At 43.2% G+C, this 20,325-nt stretch overlaps 1 protein-coding gene across 1 annotated transcript in view; it reads right to left on the bottom strand.

Annotated features, from left to right (window-relative positions):
• The window catches only part of LOC118368148 (cysteine-rich motor neuron 1 protein-like), a 192,957-nt gene that overhangs the window by 17,347 nt on the left and 155,285 nt on the right, over positions 1 to 20,325 (bottom strand). Inside the window, exons 8-14 of the mRNA XM_035751968.2 lie at positions 15,255 to 15,383; positions 14,342 to 14,498; positions 7,834 to 7,955; positions 5,954 to 6,166; positions 5,498 to 5,713; positions 875 to 1,096; positions 363 to 551 (exon numbers count right to left, since the gene is read on the bottom strand). Of these exons, the coding sequence (XP_035607861.1) occupies positions 363 to 551; positions 875 to 1,096; positions 5,498 to 5,713; positions 5,954 to 6,166; positions 7,834 to 7,955; positions 14,342 to 14,498; positions 15,255 to 15,383 (1,248 nt within the window). The remainder of the gene's footprint in view (positions 1 to 362; positions 552 to 874; positions 1,097 to 5,497; positions 5,714 to 5,953; positions 6,167 to 7,833; positions 7,956 to 14,341; positions 14,499 to 15,254; positions 15,384 to 20,325) is intronic.

Here is a 20,325-nt window from a genome sequence, read left to right as displayed (position 1 = left end):
TGTACTTCTGACTATGCTCTTCAAGAGGTGATGATATTAAAACCAAATAGTTAACATTTATTTAACAATCCTTTAAACGGCACGTAGTTGTCAATTTGTTTGCAGATCTTGGCAGCCAAATCGAATGCTCTGCACCATATTGTGACGTTTTACTGATAATGACCTATACATACCAACAATAGGAGCACTCTTCTATAGTCCTTATAGAAGTCCTGCACTCTTCTATAGTCCTTATTTAAAAATAGTGAGGTGAATACATAGCAGCAATATTGATGACCAGGAAAAGCATATTTTGCAGGGGTGTGTGTTTGAGGGGGAAGGAAGTCATTAGAGTCAATGAGACTGAATGCCAACACACACACCTGAACACATAGGGCAGCAGCTTCCCTCCACTATGGTGGGTTGGTGGCATGGCAGGATGGGGCAGCTGACAGTAGAGCAGAGGGTCTGTCCCTGAAGGCAGTAGCAGTGTGTACAGCTGTCTATGTCCCAGCGCTCCTCGTCTGCATACGTCTTCCCATTGAAGTGGCACACAGCTCTCGGTGTGGCATCTGCCAGGAGACATAGGAGAAGATCAAATAGGATCCACCTCCAAGGCAGGAACAAATATGGAGGATACTCATTCAGTAAATACACACAAACATATAGGCAAGACCATCTCACCAATAGGGATGAATACAATACAATTTCACACATTTAACAACTATGTTTGTGGTTTCAAACATTGGTGAGAACACACCATCTTGTCAGGTTAGAGTTAAGGCTTAGGTAATGATAAGCCTCAACCCATGTATCATGTGAACATGTCTCTGGTTACCTCCCCACATTGTCTATAGTACAGGTAGGTCCAATGATCTGTGTGTATGCAGCATACCGAGGCAGTAGGGGCAGCACTGTCCTTTGCGCAGCACGGGCCTGGCACAACCAACGGGCGGGCAGGACTCTGAGAAGCAGCTGATCTGACCGTCCAGACACACACAGCTGGAGCAGGTGTTGGGCTTCCAGGACTCTGCTGCCAGGAATATGTCCCCCTCCTTGTTCCTGCAGTAGCTGGGTAAGCTGTCATTACTGGGAGAATGGGGGGTGATGGGCTCGTCTATAGAGGAGAGAGGGACAAACACACACACACAGGATCAACTGACTGCACTGAACACACAGTGAATACATTACTTCACTCAGTCGGGTATGCTTTTAAATAGTGATGGGGGAAAAAAATCTAAAGTTACATATCGGGATATTATTGTTAACGATATCGTATCATTTTGACAGTATCTCAACATTTTTTTGTTGCGGTGGTTGGTTGTACCAAAACTCCAGTACTTTTCCTTCATAGGTTGTTCTTCATCTTCTTTTTAAATAGGGAACTAATTTGTTTTCAGCACTTTTATTTCCATGACTGATCAAATCTCGTTTTCTCATGGCTCTCTATTGTCCCTTTGCAGCAGACATATGGTGAGCAATATGTTTGGTACATCGAATCACAATAAAAACACGGTATTGAATCGCAATACGTATCGTATCGGCACGTAAGTATCATGATAATATCGTATTGTAAGATCACTGGCAATTCCCAGCCCTATTTTTTTAAATGTGTTCTTTAAGCCTGACTGTAGCTCTCAGAGCAGCTAATAAAACCCATAATACAGGGCTTAAAATATTGATGACATTCAAACGGTAGAATGTTCATTTTTGCGTCTTTGGTTTATTCGACTGAAACATCTCAAACAAACAGCTTAAGAGATGGAAACACACCAGATATCCATGTGAGAGTTGAGTTGGTGGCCTTCCAGGTATCTCTGTCCTCTTACACTGTGTTTTACAGTGACAGAGGCCCAAAGCACCGCTGCCTGTTTCACGTTTGGCTTGGTTTGCCAAGTCTAAGTTTTCTCATGCACTATTCATCTCTAGAGCTCCATAACTTATGCATTATTCTTTTTTTACTCTCTCTACGGAGTTTGATTCTGGGCTCCCATCTGTGTTTTTTTTCTCCAGCTGTTTACCTTCAAACTATTTCCCCCCACTCTCTCGTCCTCCTCGCTGTGTCTCTCTCTGTCTCTGTATCTCTCTGTCCCTGTACCTCTCTCTCTCTCTATACCTCTCTGTCTACATCTCTGTACCTCTTGGTCTCTCTCTACATCTGTCTCTCTCTCTTTTTCTCTCTACATATCTATCTCTCTCTCTGTCTTCACATCTCTCTCTCTCTGTCTTCACCTCTGTGTCTCTCACTCTCTCTCTCTCTGTCTACACCTCTCTGTCATAAACATTTGGCCATCACTCTCTACTCTGTTTGGCCAGACATACTATTGTTGTGCTGCTGTGTTGTTGTAGTGGAAATACAGTGCCTTACAAAAGTATTCATCCCCCATGGCATTTTTCCAATTGTGTGGCATTACAACCTGCACTTTAAATTATTTGGATTTCATGTAATGGACAAACACAAACTAGTCCAAATTAGTGAAGTGAAGTGATGTCACGTCCTGGCCTTAGTTCCTTTTTTATGTCTTTATTTTAGTTTGGTCAGGGCGTGAGTTGGGGTGGGCATTCTATGTTTGTTCTGTGTGTTATAGTTCTGTGTGTTTGGCCTGGTATGGTTCCCAATCAAAGGCAGCTGTCCATCATTGTCTCTGATATGAGGTAAGGCAGCGCAACAGGCACGAGAGGCAGCTCCCAAAAAGTTATTTTGGGGGGCACACGGGAGATTGGCGGAGTCAGGCGATACACCTGAGCCAACTCCCCGAAGCGTAGTACTGGTCAGGCACTGTGTTATGGGGTAAAGCGCAAGGTGTCGCCAGTACGCGCTCATAGCCCGGAGCACTATAGCCCAGCCCCCTGCAAGTTCCATACAAGAGTGGGCATCCAGCCAGGGTGTGTTGTGCCAGTTCAGTGTGTTTGGTCTCCGGTACGCCGTTTCGGCCCAGGGTATCCTGGCGCCGGCTCTGCGTGCTGTGTCTCCGGGGCGCTTGGGGAGTGCAGTTCGCCCTATGCCTGCGCTCCGCCCACGCCAGGTGAATTTGGGCATTGAGCCTAAGGGAGCGGTGCGAGTGGTATGCAACAGATCTCCAGTGCTCACCCACAGCCCGGTTCAACCTGTGCCTGCACTCTGGAGGGTCCGGCCTAAAGTGGTCATCCAGCCTGGAGGAGTGGTGCCAAGGCTGCACACCAGAGCTCCAGTGCTCCCCCACAGCCCGGTCCATCCGGTGCCTTCTCCACGCACCAGGCTGTCTCTCCGTCTCCTCCCTCCAGGTTCTCCCGCATGTCCGGTGCCTCCAGAGTCTCCCTCCTGTCCGGAGCCTCCAGAGCCGCCCGTCAGTCAGGAGCCGCCAGAGCCGCCCGTCAGTCAGGAGCCACCAGAGCCGCCCGTCAGTCAGGAGCCGCCAGAGCCGCCCATCAGTCAGGAGCCACCAGAGCCGCCAGACATGTCAGGAGCCGCCAGAGCCGCCCGTCAGTCCGGAGCCGCCAGAGCCGCCCATCAGTCCGACGCTGCCAGAGTCTCCCGCCTGTCCGGCCCTGCCAGAGTCTCCCGCCTGTCCGGCGCTGCCAGGCTGCCAGAGTCTCCCGTCTATTCGGGGCCCGCTGCAAGGGTCCCCAGTCCGGGGTCGGCGCTGAGGGTTGCCAATCCAAAGGCACCACCTAAGTGGGCCAGGACTAAGGTGGAGTGGGGTCCACATTCCGCGCCAGAGGGACAGCGCGGTCAGATACCCACACAGACCCTCCCCTATGGGTTTAGGTTTTTTTTGGGGGTACTGTCACGTCCTGACCTTAGTTCCATTTTCATGTCTCGATTATAGTTTGGTCAGGGCGTGAGTTGGGGTGGGCATTCTATGTTTGTTCTGTGTGTTATAGTTCTATGTGTTCGGCCTGGTATGGTTCCCAATCAAAGACACATGTCCATCATTGTCTCTGATTGAGAACCATACTTAGGCAGCCTGTTTTCCCACTATGGGTTGTGGGTAGTTGTTTTCCGTTTCAGTGTTTGCACCATACGGGACTGTTTCATTGTTTCACTTTGGTTATTTTGAATTCAGTGTTCAGTTATATTTCATTAAAATGGACACTTACCACGTTGCGTTTTGGTCCGATCTTTCCTACTCCTCATCAGATGAAGAAGATCGTTACAAGTGGTGCGTGCATATGTATTCACCCCCTTTGCTATGAAGCCCATATAAAAGATCTGGTGCAACGAATTATCTTCACATAATGAGTTAAATAAAGTCCACCTGTGTGCAATCTAAGTGTCACATGATCTGTCACATGACCAAGCAAACGGCAACATGAAGACAAAGGAGCTCTCCAAACAGGTCAGGGACAAAGTTGTGGAGAAGTACAGATCAGGGGTGGGTTATAAAAACAATATCCAAAACTTTGAACATTCCACGGAGCACCATTAAATTCATTATTATAACATGGAAAGAATATGGCACCACAACAAACCTGTCAAGAGAGGGCCGCCCAACAAAACTCACAGAGCAGGCAAGGAGGCCATTAATCAGAGAGGCAACAAAGAGACCAAAGATAACCCTGAAGGAGCTGCAAAGCTCCACGGCGGAGATTGGAGCATCTGTCCATAGGACCACTTTAATCCGTACACTCCCCAGAGTTGGGCTTTACGGAAGAGTGGCCAGAAAAAAAGCCATTGCTTTATGAAAAGAATTAGGAAAAACACTTTGGTGTTCGCCAAAATGCATGTGGGAGACTCCCCAAACATATGGAACAAGGTACTCTGGTCAGATAAGACTAAAATGCAGCTTTTTGGCCATCAAGGAAAACGCTTTGTCTGGCGCAAACCCAACACCTCTCATCACCCCAAGAACACCATCACAGTGAAGCATGGTGGTGCCAGCATCATGCTGTGGGGATGTTTTTCATCGGCAGAGACTGGGAAACTGGTCAGAATTGAAGGAATGATGGATGACAGAGGGAAACCTGTTTCAGTCTTCCAGAGATTTGAGACTGGGATGGAGGTTCACCTTCCAGCAGGACAATGACCCTAAGCATACTGATAAAGCAACACTCAAGTGGTTTAAGGGGAAACATTTAAATGTCTTGGAATAGCCTAGTCAAAGCCCAGACCTCAATCTAATTGAGAATCTGTGGTATGACTTAAAGATTTCTGTACACCAGCGGAACCCATCCAACTTGAAGGAGCTGGAATAGTTTTGCCTTGAAGAATGGGCAAAAATCCCAGTGGCTAAATGTGCCAAGACAAATTGAAAACGTTAAAATAGCATCTCTCTCAATGCCAGGTCTAAGCAGCAATAATTAATTACCTTAAGGATCTCAGCTCTGGCAAGACAACTTTGAGACCCTATCCCCTTCACATTCACCTCTACCTTTATATACGGCTTCGGGCTTATGCTGCGTTTAATAATGACCCTCTCTATTATAAAGTAAAACATCATACAGACTATTCTTGCCAGACAGACTCAAATATATAGAGACTTAAATACCAATAGTGTTTCAAAGCTAATTCAAAACCCCAATGGCTGCTCAAACTCACCTGGGCAGTGGGGGCAGCATGAGTCTTGCGTTCTGATTGGGCTCTGGCAGAGCAGGGGCGGGCACACCTCTGTCTCACACAGGACACGCCCACTGTGACAGGTGCACTGGGTGCAGGCATCGATGTTCCACGTCTCCCCCTCCACAAAGTATTCTCCCCCCGGGGCCAGACACACTGACGAATCCCCCAGGTCTGGTTTGTGGGAGCTGGGCTCCTCTGATGGAGGCGGACGGAAGAGAGAGCATAGGTTCAAGGGTGAAACATATTGGAAACAGCTTTTTCATTAGTGTGTAATGCATTATCAACATTATCTATTATATGAAACAATGAGGAGGATGGGAAAATGGTGTGTAAACCTGAAATCATCTAAAACAACAACTAGCCTATCTAAGAATAGCCTACTACCAGTGCACCGTTTTTTCCCCATATTTAATTTGTTTGTTTAAGGTTTTCTACCTGGGCAGGATGGACAGCACTGTCCGGACCGTATGGCAGGGCTGTCGCAGGATGGCACAGGGCATGAGATGAGGGCACACATCTCCCTGCCGCTGTGGCAGTAGCAATCCCGGCAGCCATCATGCCAGTTCTCTTCGTTCTCGTGCCGTCTTCCATCCATGGACAGACAGGAACCCTTCTTCACTAACGGGGCCACTGACGAGGAGTTCTGGTCTGGAAGAGGGACAGAGGAGAGAGGAAAGGTTTTAGAGATACAACTACCATAACCCATAAAGAACAGTGTTTGGCGGACCAATCACTGACTGGCTTTTCTGAGCATGGTCCAACCAAGACCAGATCAATACCAGGGAGAGAAAAAAAACACCTTGATTAAACTCCTGTCTGAGACACTGAGCTATTCTGGGTGGATGCCAAATTTCACAAATTCAAAAGGGAGACAGATTAAAAAGTTTTCAGTGCTCATTCATACATTTTTCACAACGATTTAATTATTTAGCGTGAATCACAGTAGAACACAAGAGGAGCATCAATAATATATCTGTGTGGAGGAGATGACCCCAGCCTGCCCTCTGGAGGTACCAACAGGTGGGGTCAAAAACACCAAATGGCACCCTATTCCCTATATAATACACTACTACAAAAGTAGTACAATATATACGGAATAGGGTGCCTTTTATTTTATTTATTTATTTGCATTTTTTACACCAGATACAAATGTATACATACGAACAACAACTTACAGACGCACACAAACAACGACTACATCCCACATGCCCACACCCCCATCCCTAGTGCCTGCATTACTGTTGGCCACATTACTGTTGGCCTCAAATTGTACCAATTTGTTTTTCTCTGTCACACATGCTATTCCAATATTTAAATTATAAATAATTTGATTTTCCATTCTGTTAACGATGGCAGATTGATTGATTTCCAAGTTTTTAGTATACGTTTTTTCAAGATAAGTGATGAGAAGAGAATCGTCCAGCCTGTTGGGTATCTCACTACACCCCCATATGCCATGTCTTGAAATATGCAGACAGATGGATTAAAAGTAAGTTTACATTGTAATACTTCTGATGGATAACTTTCTAGCTCTGCCAATAAATTTGGGACTTCATCACATTCCCAGAAAACATGGATTATTGAGTCAATTTGGTGTTGTAGAATTTGTACATTTTGTCTCTTGTATAATAAATGACATACATTAGTTTATACTGGAAGCGTACATTTTTGTTAGGGTGCCTTTTAGGCAGAGGCGTAAAGTAATTAAGTAAAAATACTTTAAAGTACTACTTAAGTAGTGTTTTAGGGTATCTGTACTTTACTTTACTATTTATATTTTCGACAACTTTTACTTTTACTCCACTACATTCCTAAAGAAAATAATGTACTTTTTACTCCATACATTTTTCCTGACATCCAAAAGTACCAGTTACATTTTGAATGCTTAGCAGAACAGGAAAATTGTCTAATTCACACACTTATCAAGAGAATATCCCTGGTCATCCCTACTGACACTAAACACAAATGCTTCGTTTGTAAATGATGTCTGACTGTCGAAGTATGCCCCTGGCTATCCGTAAATTAAAAAAACAAGAAAATCATGCCGTCTGGGTTGCTTAATAAGCAAATCGAAATGATTTATAGCCGTTCCAGGTTTCTTCAGAACAAGTCTGGCAGCAAGAGACTAACCAGGGAACCCTCTATTGGTGTAATAGTTAGAAACAGTAAAACATTGATAGAACAATAGTTAAAACATTAGTGGTTCTCCAAGTCTGACAGTGAAAGCGAGGAGAGAGTTTGAGAAAAAGGTATTATCAGCCGTCTCTAAATTATGAATGCATAGGCATCAAAGGTTATCAATAGATGGCACTCACCTCTGCACTGGCACTTCAGACAGCCCAGCTTGTCCTGCTGGAAGCCCATTGGACAGGCTTTGTCACAAGGTAACTCTGGACACTTCTTACAGCGACAGATATCACAACCATGCTTGTTCTTTCTGATGGGGTAGAGAGGGAGAGAGAGAAATATATAGAGGGTGAGAGAGAAAGAGAGAGAGGTTAAGATCAGGTCTTCATAAGTTTAGAAAATATAGGCCCTAATTTATACAGTTTACGCCAAAGTATCTCAAATGGATAGCCCATGTCCATTATGGATGATGTCGGGCGATGAAACGATAAAGGTTCATACATTTTCAATAGAAGAAAAGTGAGGAGAGGTGAAGTGGGCAGTCGAGCATTGGGCGACGCGAACATGGCGTGGGAGCATGAACAGGACACACCTACTCATTCAAGGATTTTTCTTTATTTTTTACATCTTTCTACATTGTAGAATAATAGTGAAAACATCAAAACTACTACATGATTCCATATAGGTTATTTCATAGTTCTGATGTCTTTACTAGTTTGTATTATACAATGTAGAAAATAGTAAAATAAAGAAAAATCCTAGAATGAGTAGGTGTGTCCAAACTTTTGACTGGTACCATTGTCACGACTTCCGCCGAAGTCGGCCCTTCTCCTTGTTCGGGTGGTGTTCGGCGGTCGATGTCACCGGCTTTCTAGTCACTACCGATCTATTTTTCTGTTTCGTTTTGTTTTGTCTGATTACACACACACCTGTTTTACATTCCCTCATTACATTCCCTATTTAACAATCTGACATTCATTTCTGTTCTGTCCGTGATTGTTCATGTCGTTAGTGGTTGTGTTAGAGTTGTGTTGTATGTTCCTATTTGGAATTTTGCTTTATTCTTTGAGTAAACTCAGTTGGAATACTCTATACCTGTGTCCTGCGCCTGACTCCGCTTTCACTCTGCACCCAATCGCTGACAACTATAAACTGGGGAAAGATTAACTTTATGCAAATAATCAGCAATATCATGGCTTAATATTGACCAATCGTAGCTCACTATAGCTTCCAGCCCCTACTGGTTTGGCTGTTGATACCTAGCATGCTGTCGACTTGCTAGCAACCACATGACGAGCCACTCTGGACGAAGCTAATGTGTCTAGGTGAAGCATCGCTGCTTATGGATCAAAGCCGTGAGGGTGGCCAAAATGTCCATAGCGGTGGGTGTTGCAGTGAGGAAAAACAATATTATTTCTGCCTCAGGTTTGGGCTTTATTTTTAACAAGGTAGAGAATAAACAGGGGACAAAAGTGCTTAATAAACAGGACAAAGAGCAACATATGTCACTGCACTTATCTAACCCAGGCCTCAATAATGCCTGATAGCAATTTGCATGATCTGCGGCTAGTAGGCCTACAGTATAACCGGACCTTCCACTGTGTGTCCAAAACAGGAAATTAGGGGTTGAAGAATACATATTACCCATAATGCATTTCATCATGGAACATACTGTGCAATTTCAAATTTCAAAACTCCCCTGGGAGAATTAACAGGTTGGCATGAACCACAACACAGTTGCAACATTGAGCTCTTGAACGCCATTTAGTTTGCCTGTAACAATCTCTGACGGGAATACATGAAGGACCCCTCTACAATTAGCCTACAAGGACAAATAAAGTAAGCATTTACATGTCTTTAGCTTAACTTTAGTATAAATCATACTCATTAGTGATCACTTTGTAGTTATACTTTTAAACAACAAATGCATGAATAGAAGAGCAATTAGTGTGGAGCTGCAAACAAAATGTTTAGTGCCAAAACCAAATGAATTGGCATGCACGACCACAAACTCTCATACATTGTACTTCAGCCTTCGGAAAAAAAGATACCAAATCACAACTATTGCAATTCAATAAACAGGCCACAATACCGTGTCATTGAAAATTGTAATGACAACAATTGTGCAAAAATAAAATGATGCAAGCTACAGAAGCGCAACAGTGAGTCTATAGTGAAAGTAAGAATATTAGGCTATGATAGTTTCATCTCTCACCTTGTTCCATAACACAATAGCACTGATTACAGATGATGTCCATGAGATTTTAGTTTGCCTTTGTGTTTGTTTGTGTGACATGCTTTAGTTACAAACAACATTGTGTTTGCTTGCCGTAGCATCTGTTTCATTAGGTTGACATGGTTTTAGTCATTGCACAGAAAGGTAAATACATAGCAAACTGCCAAACAAATCTTTGTATAGCAGAGACAGGCAGTGGATACATTCCAGCCAGGTGCCAATGACAAGCAGCACCAGCATCATCAGTTAAAACAAGGACAGAGATAAGTGCATGAGAGAGAGAGAGAGAGAGAGAGAGAGAGAGAGAGAGAGAGAGAGAGAGAGAGAGTGAGAGAGAGAGAGTGAGAGAGTGAGAGACAGAGAGAGAGAGAGAGAGAGACAGAGAGAGAGAGAGAGAGAGAGAGAGAGAGAGAGAGAGAGAGAGAGAGAGAGAGAGAGAGAGAGAGAGAGAGAGAGAGAGAGAGAGAGAGAGAGAGAGAGAGAGAGAGAGAGAGAGAGAGAGAGAGAGAGAGAGAGAGAGAGAGAGAGAGAGAGAGAGAGAGAGAGAGAGAGAGAGAGAGAGAGAGAGAGAGAGAGAGAGAGAGAGAGAGAGAGAGAGAGAGAGAGAGAGAGAGAGAGAGAGACATATCCCATCCCTATCCCATCCAGTTCTGCCTCTATCCTTATCACCTCCCCTCCTCTATCCCTCTATCCTCCCCTCCTCTATCCTTCCATCCTCACCTCCTTTATCCCTCCATCCTCCCCTCCTCTATCCCTTCATCCTCCCCTCCTCTATCCTTCCATCATATCCCTCCTCTATCCTTCCAACCTATCCCTCCTCTATCCCTCTATCCTCCCCTCCTCTATCCCTCTATCCTCCCCTCTATCTTTCCATCCTCCCATCCTATCCCTCCATCCTCTCCCCCTCTATCCTTCCATCCTCCCCTCCTATATCCCTCTATCCTCCCCTCCTCTATCCTCCACTTCCTCCCTCCCTCTCTTTCTGCCATCCTCCCCCTCTTCCCTCTCTTCCTCACTCTCTTATCTCATGAACAATAGGAGCGAGAAAAAATAGCCATGTGCAATCTTCATTTGGTTTGGTGATAAGGATCTATCAGGGGCCATTTCAGTTGTGGGGAACATCAATAGTGTCTTCATGGAGAGAAGAACGCGGCCTGTTGAATTATTCAAACCATACACTTTGCTGCTCGAAAACATAGGGGTAAGGTATATCTTTGATAGGGCATAATAGATATCTAAAATTAGAATCTTAGATGCAACCATTCACCCCATGAATACTCATTTGTGAGAAAGGAGAGAGAAAGAGAGGGAGAGAAAGAGAGAGCGAGAACCGTCGGTTCAATGCAGCCAGACCAGTGGAGTAACAGCTTTATGTGACAGACAGTTGACGAGTGAGAGTTTAGGTTAAGATAGGAAGACTGCCTGCTGCTTGAGCGTTTTAATCTCTGTCATATCCATAACTATTCTGTCATAATAATCCCTAGCAGGCCGGCCGGCTGGTTGGTCCACAACACAGTTAAAATACAGGGCAGATGGATTATTGTGCAGCAGGACTGGCCTCCCCAGAGTCCAATAGAAAAAGCTGCTAGCCGCTCTATGAAAGAGAACGTGTATTACTATTACTACAAGGAACTGGATCAGCAGCCATTAAAGTGGGAATCCGTCATTCTTACATTTATTTTACAGAAGCCCGCTACTTTTTTTGTCTATAAAGCAATGGCATTAAACAACTTTATATTTTGTGTAAGAAAGTTGTACTATGAGCTCATGAGTTGACTGGGAGTGAAAGAGCCTGAATCATTCTGAACCACTGACAGATATCATCTGCTTCTCCAACTCTTGTTAATGTAATAAATAAGTTGCGCTGATGTGGGGGTAAATGATCTATTAACAAGCTCATCACCTGAGATTGAGTCATTTCATATTGTTTCGGTTATGGTTCATTTCAAACTAATCAGAAGGTGGTATGCCAGTTGGGCATGTGCTGCAATTGTCCATTCTTATACAGTACTGTACTGCTCTAGGAAAGCTTTTGTTTATGCACAGCAAGCCTAGGCGTTATAAGTGTGTGCGTGTATTTATTTATTGGGGGGGTCAGCTTTAATATTGCAGATAGATTGTAGCTTCCATCAAAGTAATTGTCTGCATAATTTCCAATCCCCCATATATATTTTTTTATAAATATTTTTTGTAAATATATACAGTACCAGTCAAAAGTTTGGACACACCTACTCATTCAAGGATTCTTCTTTATTGTTACTATTTTCTACATTGTAGAATAATAGTGAAGACATCAACACTATGAAATAACACATATGGAATCATGTTGTAACCAAAAAAGTGTTAAACAAATCAAAATATATTTTATATTTGAGATTCTTCAAAGTAGCCTCCCTTTGCCACGATGACACCTGCTAACCCTACCGCTAACCCTACCAGTTGTGTAAAGTAATTAAGTAAAAATACTTTAAAGTACTACTTAAATATTTAAGGGTTTCTGTACTTCACTAATTATATACTTGCCAACTTTTACTACATTCCTAAAGAAAATAAATATACTTTTTACTCCATACATTTTCCCTGACACCCAAAAGTACTCGTTCCATTTTGACAGGAAAACGGTCCAATTCACACACTGTTCAAGACAACATCCCTGGTCATCGCTACTGCCTTTGATCTGGCGGAATCATGAAACACACATTCGTTGTTGTAAATGACTGTATGTCTGAGTGTTTCCGAGTGTTTCCGAGTGTTTCCGAGTCTTTCCGAGCGGGCCCTTGGCGATCCGTCAATAAAAAAAGAGAACATTGTGCAGTCTGGTTTAATATAAGGAATTTGAAAAGATCAATTATTTTACTTTTACTTTCGATACTTAAGTATATTTAAAACCAAATACTTTTATACTTTTACTCAAATAGTATTTTACTGGCTGACTTACTGAGTCATTTTCTATGTTTACTTTTACTCAAGTATGACAATTGGGTACGTTTTCCACCACGGAACCCTACCACCCCTCCCCTAATTGGAGTAAACTAATGAACAGCAACACTTAGGCTTCTACTTCCAGCTTATACACACTATATACATTTGACGGACACAGTCTATTTGACAATAGTTATATTTGGTTTGTTTTAAGTCCTTCCTCTACCCTCAACCTCTCCCATCTATTTCTGATGTCCATCCAGTTGGATTTCTATTTGCCATATATTTTGAACTGTGCTGTTTCACAAAGGTTCTGAACCTTTATACATTTTACAGACACAGTATATGTTACATTTGTTATCTTGTTGTTATTAGTCCCACCCTTCAGCTCCATTCAACTCCTCCCATCTATCTCTTAACACCCATCCATATTGGATTTCTATTTGCCATATATTTTTTAACTGTGCTGTGATGCTTCACAACATTTCTGAACCTTTCTATTCTCATAGTTTCTACAGATTGTAAATTAAAGATAAAAAATAAAACAAATTCTAAATGTATTATTATATTATTGATCGACTGACTATGACTTTTCAAATCACCCATTATTGCGATCTATCTAGCTATATCTGTGTGTGTTTGTGTGTATTTGTGTGTTTGTTGGCGTTTGTGCCAGGCCTGTGTTCATATCTTGTTAACCAGCAGACAACATTCCCTAGTGAAAGCTGTAATACATTGCTTTCCTGATGTATTTCTGTGTAAATGGCAATCAGAGTGTTCGGGGAGGGATGCAATGAGCTTACAAGCATGGTACTAGTGGCCGGAAGCTAAAAGTTTCAGTTTCACTATCAGAGGCCATCCTTTACAACGCGCAACAGCAACACAAGCAGCAAACCCAATCAGTAACCTGGGTGGAGCTAATTAAACTGTCAACTCTACATGCAGCGCCTGTTTAGCCAAAATGAGTTATGGAGAAGGAAAAAGGGATCATTTTGTCAGTTTACGAGCAAAACTCACTTAAGCATAACAGGCAAAGCAGGTAACTGTGGTAATTTGTGACATAGGTTTGAAGGAGCCGCGATTTCAATTTCAATTGGCCATCTGTCTAGCTGTCTCTGTGAAGTTCTACTGCTTTTTAACGTCTGAAAGTGACTGGCAAAGTAGGGCTCATTTATTCTGAAACGATGCAGATTTGAAATCGCTTCATATTTCAAAGCGTGGAGTGCTAGAGTTTAAAGTAAATGATAATTGCATGAGCTGGGAATCGGCATTTTGGCTTTTAAGTGTGTCTGAGTGGGTAGTGTGTCCGTAAGACTGGGAGAGGGAGTTAGGAAAGGAAGAAAGGGAAGAGGGAGGGAGGAAAGGAAGAAAGGGGAAAGGGAGGGATAGAATGACAGAGGAAAAGGGAGGGGGGAGAAGGGGGAGGTAGGGAGGTAGCAATATACAGAGCGAGGGATGGATGGATGGATGGATGGAGCGAGGGAATGAGGTAGGGCAGAGAAGGAGGGAGCAAGGGAGAAAGAGAAGTGCTTTCTCACATGAATCCAAAGGGGCAGGCCTTGTCACAGACCACAGCCTTGCACTTCTTGGGCCTAGGGCGACACTGACACACGTCACAGCCGTGGGCATCTGTCTGCAGGCCGAAGGGACACTTCAGGGTACAGACAGAGATCAGGGCACTGCACAGCTCTTCTCCTGTAGGAAGGACATAGACACATCAGACATCATTATCAGAGGAGGCTGGTGGGGTGGGAGGAGTTGTAGTAGGACACATTGTAATGGCTGGAATGGATCTTTGGAACAGAGTCAAAAATGTGGTTTCCATTTATTCCATTCCAGCCATTACAGTGAGCATGTCATCCTATAGTTCCCACCACCAGCCTTCTCTGCTCAATATATGGCCAAAACTACAATGCAATTATAAAAGCCCAATTATTATTTTATGACCTGTGGCAATGGATTAGAGGTGCATACACTCCAAATTATTATTTTTATTGAAAGTCATAAGTCATAACTTATGATAATGCCCTTTGCAGCATATCATATTCTAACAGGCAGGAACACAAACCAAAAACATATTTGTTTTTAAAAGCCCTTTCAGGATGTCTCAGTGTGCCCTCTGAGTGCCTTTGGTCCGCGTCTGATAACGGCACAGACAGGTATATTCATATCGAGAGTCAGACATTAAGGACAGTGAGAGAGAACACCAGAGAACAATGTCTCAATGTCATTGGCCCATGGTGAGTTTTCTACACTATATAAACCAAACTGTCCAGAAGAAAAAATATACATCTTTTTCATAATATGCTTGACTGACTGAGACGTCAGACTAGACCAGGGAGGTCACTACCTGGACTTGTCCAATAAGAAACACTCATTTTCGTTTTACATTGGAAAACGTTTTAAAACGTATTCCACTGTGTTCCCTAATGATTATGGCCCAGTACTAACGTGTTTTGCAGTGGCAGGTACGACAGCCGTTCATGTCCAGTTGGAAGCCGTATAAGCAGTGCTTCTCTGACAGGGAGCAGTTCTCTAGTGACTGACAGGCAGGGGGTGCCATAGTAATGTAGGTGGGCTCTGTAGGAACAGAAATCACACAAACCACTCTGGAGGTGAGTCACTGACAAATGAGGAACTTCACTCAACACACACATATGACGCGCACACACACACATGAAAACGCACGCACACACACCCTCAACACAAATATACTCATAGGAGTCATCAGAGTCAAAAGCAATTTCTCTGCAAACCCTCAATACCTTCCATTAATGTGGGTAATATCAGAGAGCAATAATCAATGCCCATTATAACGGCAGGACCAACCTACCCTCTGTGACTTGACTCCTCCATCTAATGCAGGGATGGGCAACTGGCCATCGGATCAATTGCCCCCCCACCCCCAAAAATTACATATATAAAGTCCTGTTGAGGCTACTGTAGACCTTGATTGCAAAACAGTGTGTTTTAATCAAACATTTGGTGAAAGTGTATTCGGAAAGTATTCAGACCCCTTGACTTTTCACACATTTTGTTACGTTACAGCCTTATTCTAAAATGGTTTAAATCGTTTTTTCCCCCTAATTTTTATTTTTTATACAATGTCAAAAACAACCCGTTTTTCCTTTGTCATTATGAGGTTTTGTGTGTAGATTGATTAGGGGAAAAAACATTTTAATCCATTTTAGAAGAACGCTGTAACATAACAAAATGTGGACAAAGTAAAGGGGTCTGAATACATTCCGAATACACTGTCACCAATCAATTGATTAAAAGACACTGTTTGGCAATGAAGGTCTACAGTAGCCTCAACAGCACTCTGTAGGGTAGCACTATGTTGTAGCCGGATGTAAGCTATCTTCCGTCCCCCTCTGGGTACATTGACTTCAATACAAAACCTAGGTGGCTCATGGTTCTCACCCCCTTCCATAAATTTACAGTGACAGTCTTCTAACATATCAGAGCTCTTTCAGCAATAACTGATGCCGAGCAGTTGCCATACCAGGTGGTGATGCAACCAGTCAGGATGCTCTCGATGGTGCAGCTGTAAAACTTTTGAAGAATCTGGGGACCCATGCCAAATGTTTTCAGTTTCCTGAGGGGTAAAAGGTGTTGTCGTGCCCTCTTCATAACTGTCTTGGTGTGTTTGGACCATGATAGTGTCCACATCACCAACGAACTAAGGAACTTGAAACTCTCAACCCGTTCCACTACAGCCCCGTCGTTGTTAATGGGGGGGCCTGTTGGGTCCTCCTTTTCCTATAGTCCACGATCAGCTCCTTTGTCTTGCTCACATTGAGGGAGAGGTTGTTGTCCTGGCACCACACTGCCAGGTCTCTGACCTTCTCCTTACAGGCTGTCTTATCGATGTTGGTGATGAGGCATACTGCTGTTGTGTTGTCAGCAAACTTAATGATGGTGTTGGAGTCATGCTTGGCCACGCAGTCGTGGGTGAACAGGGAGTACAGAAGGGGACTAAGCACGCACCCCCGAGGGACCCCAGTGTTGAAGATCAGCGTGGCAGATGTTTGTTGCCTACCCTCACCATCTGGGGGCAGCCCGTCAGGAAGTCCTCGATCCAGTTGCAAAGGGAGGTGTTTAGTCCCAGGGTCCTTAGCTTAGTGATGAGCTTTGTGGGCACTATGGTGTTGAACACTGAGCTGTAGTCAATGAACAGCATTCTCACATAGGTGTTCCTTTTGTACAGGTGGGAAAGCGCCGTGTGGACTGCGATTGAGATTACGTCATCTGTTGGGGCGGTATGCCAATTTGGAGTGGGTCTAGGGTTTCCCATGATGGTGTTGATGTGAGCCATGACCAACCTTTCAAAGCACTTACTGACGTGAGTGCTACGGGGCGGTAATCATTTAGGCAGGTTTCCTTCGCTTTCTTGGGCACTAGAGACTATGGTGGTCTGCTTGAAACAAGTAGGTATTACAGACTCGGTCAGGGAGAGGTTGAAAATGCCAGTTGGTCTGTGCATGCTTTGAGTACACATTCTGGTAATCCATCTGGCCCCGCGGCTTTGTGAATGTTGACCTGTTTAAAGGTCTTGCTCACATCGGCTACGGAGAGCATGATCACACAGTCGTCCAGTACAGCTGGTGCTCTCATGCATGTTTCCGTGTTGCTTGCCTCGAAGCGAGCATAAAAGCCATTTAGCTCACCTGGCAGGCTCGCGTTTCCCTTTGTAGTCCGTAATAGTTTTCAAGCCCTGCCACATCCTACGAGCGTCAGCGCCAGTGTAGAAGGATTCAGTCTTAGTCCTGTATGATGCTTTGCCTGTTTGATGGTTCATCTGAGGGCATAGCAGGATTTCTTAAAAGCGTCCAGAATAAGTGTACCACCCCTTAAAAGCAGCAGCTCTAGCCTTTAGCTTGGTGTGGATATTGCCTGTAATCCATGGCTTTTGGTTGGGAAATGTATGTCACCGTGGGGACGATATCGTCGATGCACTTATTGATGAAGCCGTTGACTGAGGTGGTGTACTCCTCAATGCCATTGGATGAATCCCGGAACATATTTCAGTCTGTGCTAAAAAACTATCCTGTAGCATAGCATCCATGTTATCTGACCACTTCTGTATTGAGCGAGTCACTGGTACTTCATGCTTTAGTTTTTGCTTGTAAGCAGGAATCAGGAGGATTCAATTATGGTCAGATTTGCCAAATGGAGGGTGAGGGAGAGACTTGTATGCTTCTCTGTATGTGGAGTAAAGGAGGCCTAGATTTTTTTTCTCCCCTGGTTGCACATGTGATATGCTGGTAGAAATGAGGTGAAACGGATTTAAGTTTGTCTGCATTAAAGTCCCGGCCACTAGGAGCATTTTCTTGTTTGCTTATGGCCAAATACAGCTCGTTGAGTGCGGTCTTATTGCCAGCATCAGTTTATGGCGGTAAATAGATGGCTACGAATAATATGAATGAGAACTCTCTTGGTAGATATTGCGGTCTAAATAAAATCAAATTGTAGTTGTCACATAAGCTGAATACAACACCTTACAGTGAAATGCTTACTTACAAGCTCTTAATTAACCAACAATGCAGATAAGAAAAAAAGAAGAAATAAAAGTAACAAATAATTAAAGAGCAGCAGTAAAATAACAATAGCAATTCTTTATACTGGGGCTACCTTTACAGAGTCAATGTGCAGGGGCACCAGGCCCCGGTCTGTAGCTTATCATGGGGTATTTTACCTCAGGCGAGCAATACCTCGAGACTTCTTTAACTTCTTCGATATGGGGGCGCACTTTTAATTTTTGGATAAAAAAACATTCTCGTTTTAAACAAGATATTTTGTCACGAAAAGATGCTTGACTATGCATATAATTGACAGCTTTGGAAACCTAAACTGCAAAGATATTATCTGTGAGTGCCACAGAACTGATGCTACAGGCGACACCAAGATTAAATTTCAAACAGGAAATGCCCCAGATTTTGAAGGATTTTGAAGGCGCTGTGTTCCAAGCTGTGTTCCAATGTCTCCTTATATGGCTGTGAATGCGCCAGGGAATGAGCTTACACTTTCTGTCGTTTCCCCAAGGTGTCTGCAGCATTGTGACGTATTTGTAGGCATATCATTGGAAGATTGACCATTTTACATTACATCTACCAGGTGCTCGCTTGGTGTCCTCCGTCGCAATTATTGCGAAATCTCCAGCTGCGTGTATTTTTCCATTTGCTTCCGAGGAGAAACCCAACTGCCAGAAATGATTTATCATCGAATAGATATGTGAAAAACACCTTGAGGATGATTCTAAACAACGTTTGCCGTGTTTCTGTCGATATTATGGAGTTAATTTGGAAAAAAGTTTGTCGTTGTAATGACTGAATTTTCGTTTTCTTTTCTTAGCCAAACGTGATGAACAAAACGGAGCGATTTCTCCTACACAAATAATCTTTTTGGAACAACTGAACATTGGCTATCTCCGACCGGATGTTTTGGTCGAGCTCTCTCCAAGACATTTTTTCGAAACAGACACATGCGCTACGCTAAATGCTAATAGCACTCGTTAAAACTCAAACGTTCATTAAAACACACATGCAGGGTACTGAATTAAAGCTACACTCGTTGTGAATCCAGCCAACAAGTCAGATTTTTAAAATGCTTTTCGGCGAAAGCATGAGAAGCTATTATCTGATAGCATGCAACACCCCAAAATACCTGAAGGGGACGTAAACAAAATAATTAGCATAGCCGGCGCTACACAAAACACAGAAATAAAATATTAAAAAATTAATTACCTTTGACGAGCTTCTTTGTTGGCACTCCTAGATGTCCCATAAACATCACTATTGGGTCTTTTTTTTCGATTAAATCGGTCCAATATATACCCTAAATATCGATCTATGAAAAGTGTGTGATCCAGGAAAAAACACAGTTTTAAAACGCAACGTCATTTTTTTAAATTAAAAAAGTAGACGATAAACTTTCACAAAACACTTCGAAATACTTTTGTAATCCAACTTTAGGTATTAGTAAACGTTAATAATCTATCAAATTGATCACGGGGCGATGTGTATTCAATAGCTCCACGTCTTGAAATCATGGTCGAAAATGTATCCTCCAAAACATCCTGTCGGAGACCGGAAGGAATGGGCTCTCTCTTACTCGTTTGACCAAGAAACAAAGCCCAGGCAATTGACAAGACTGGCGACATCGTGTGGAAGCTGTAGGACTTGCAATCTCAGCCCCATGAAATTTGCTTTCCTATAGACAATACATGCAAGTGGCGCATTGATAATTTTTCCAGTTTTCGGTGATCAGTTTTTCTTGCGCTTTTCGATGAAACACACGTTATGTTATAGTCACAGCCGTGATTTAACCAGTTTTAGAAACGTCAGAGTGTTTTCTATCCACACATTCTAATCATATGCATATACTATATTCCTGGCATGAGTAGCAGGACGCTGAAATGTTGCGCGATTTTTAACAGAATGTTCGAAAAAGTAAGGGGTAACCTTAAGAGGTTTTAATGAACTGTAACTCAGTAAAATTGTTGAAATTGTTGCATGATTCG

The sequence above is a fragment of the Oncorhynchus keta genome, chromosome 35, assembly GCF_023373465.1.
Source record: "Oncorhynchus keta strain PuntledgeMale-10-30-2019 chromosome 35, Oket_V2, whole genome shotgun sequence".
In the NCBI taxonomy this organism is placed as follows: Eukaryota; Metazoa; Chordata; class Actinopteri; order Salmoniformes; family Salmonidae; genus Oncorhynchus; species Oncorhynchus keta.
Note: the sequence above shows the minus strand (reverse complement) of the source record. Positions and strands in the feature narration are given on the sequence as shown.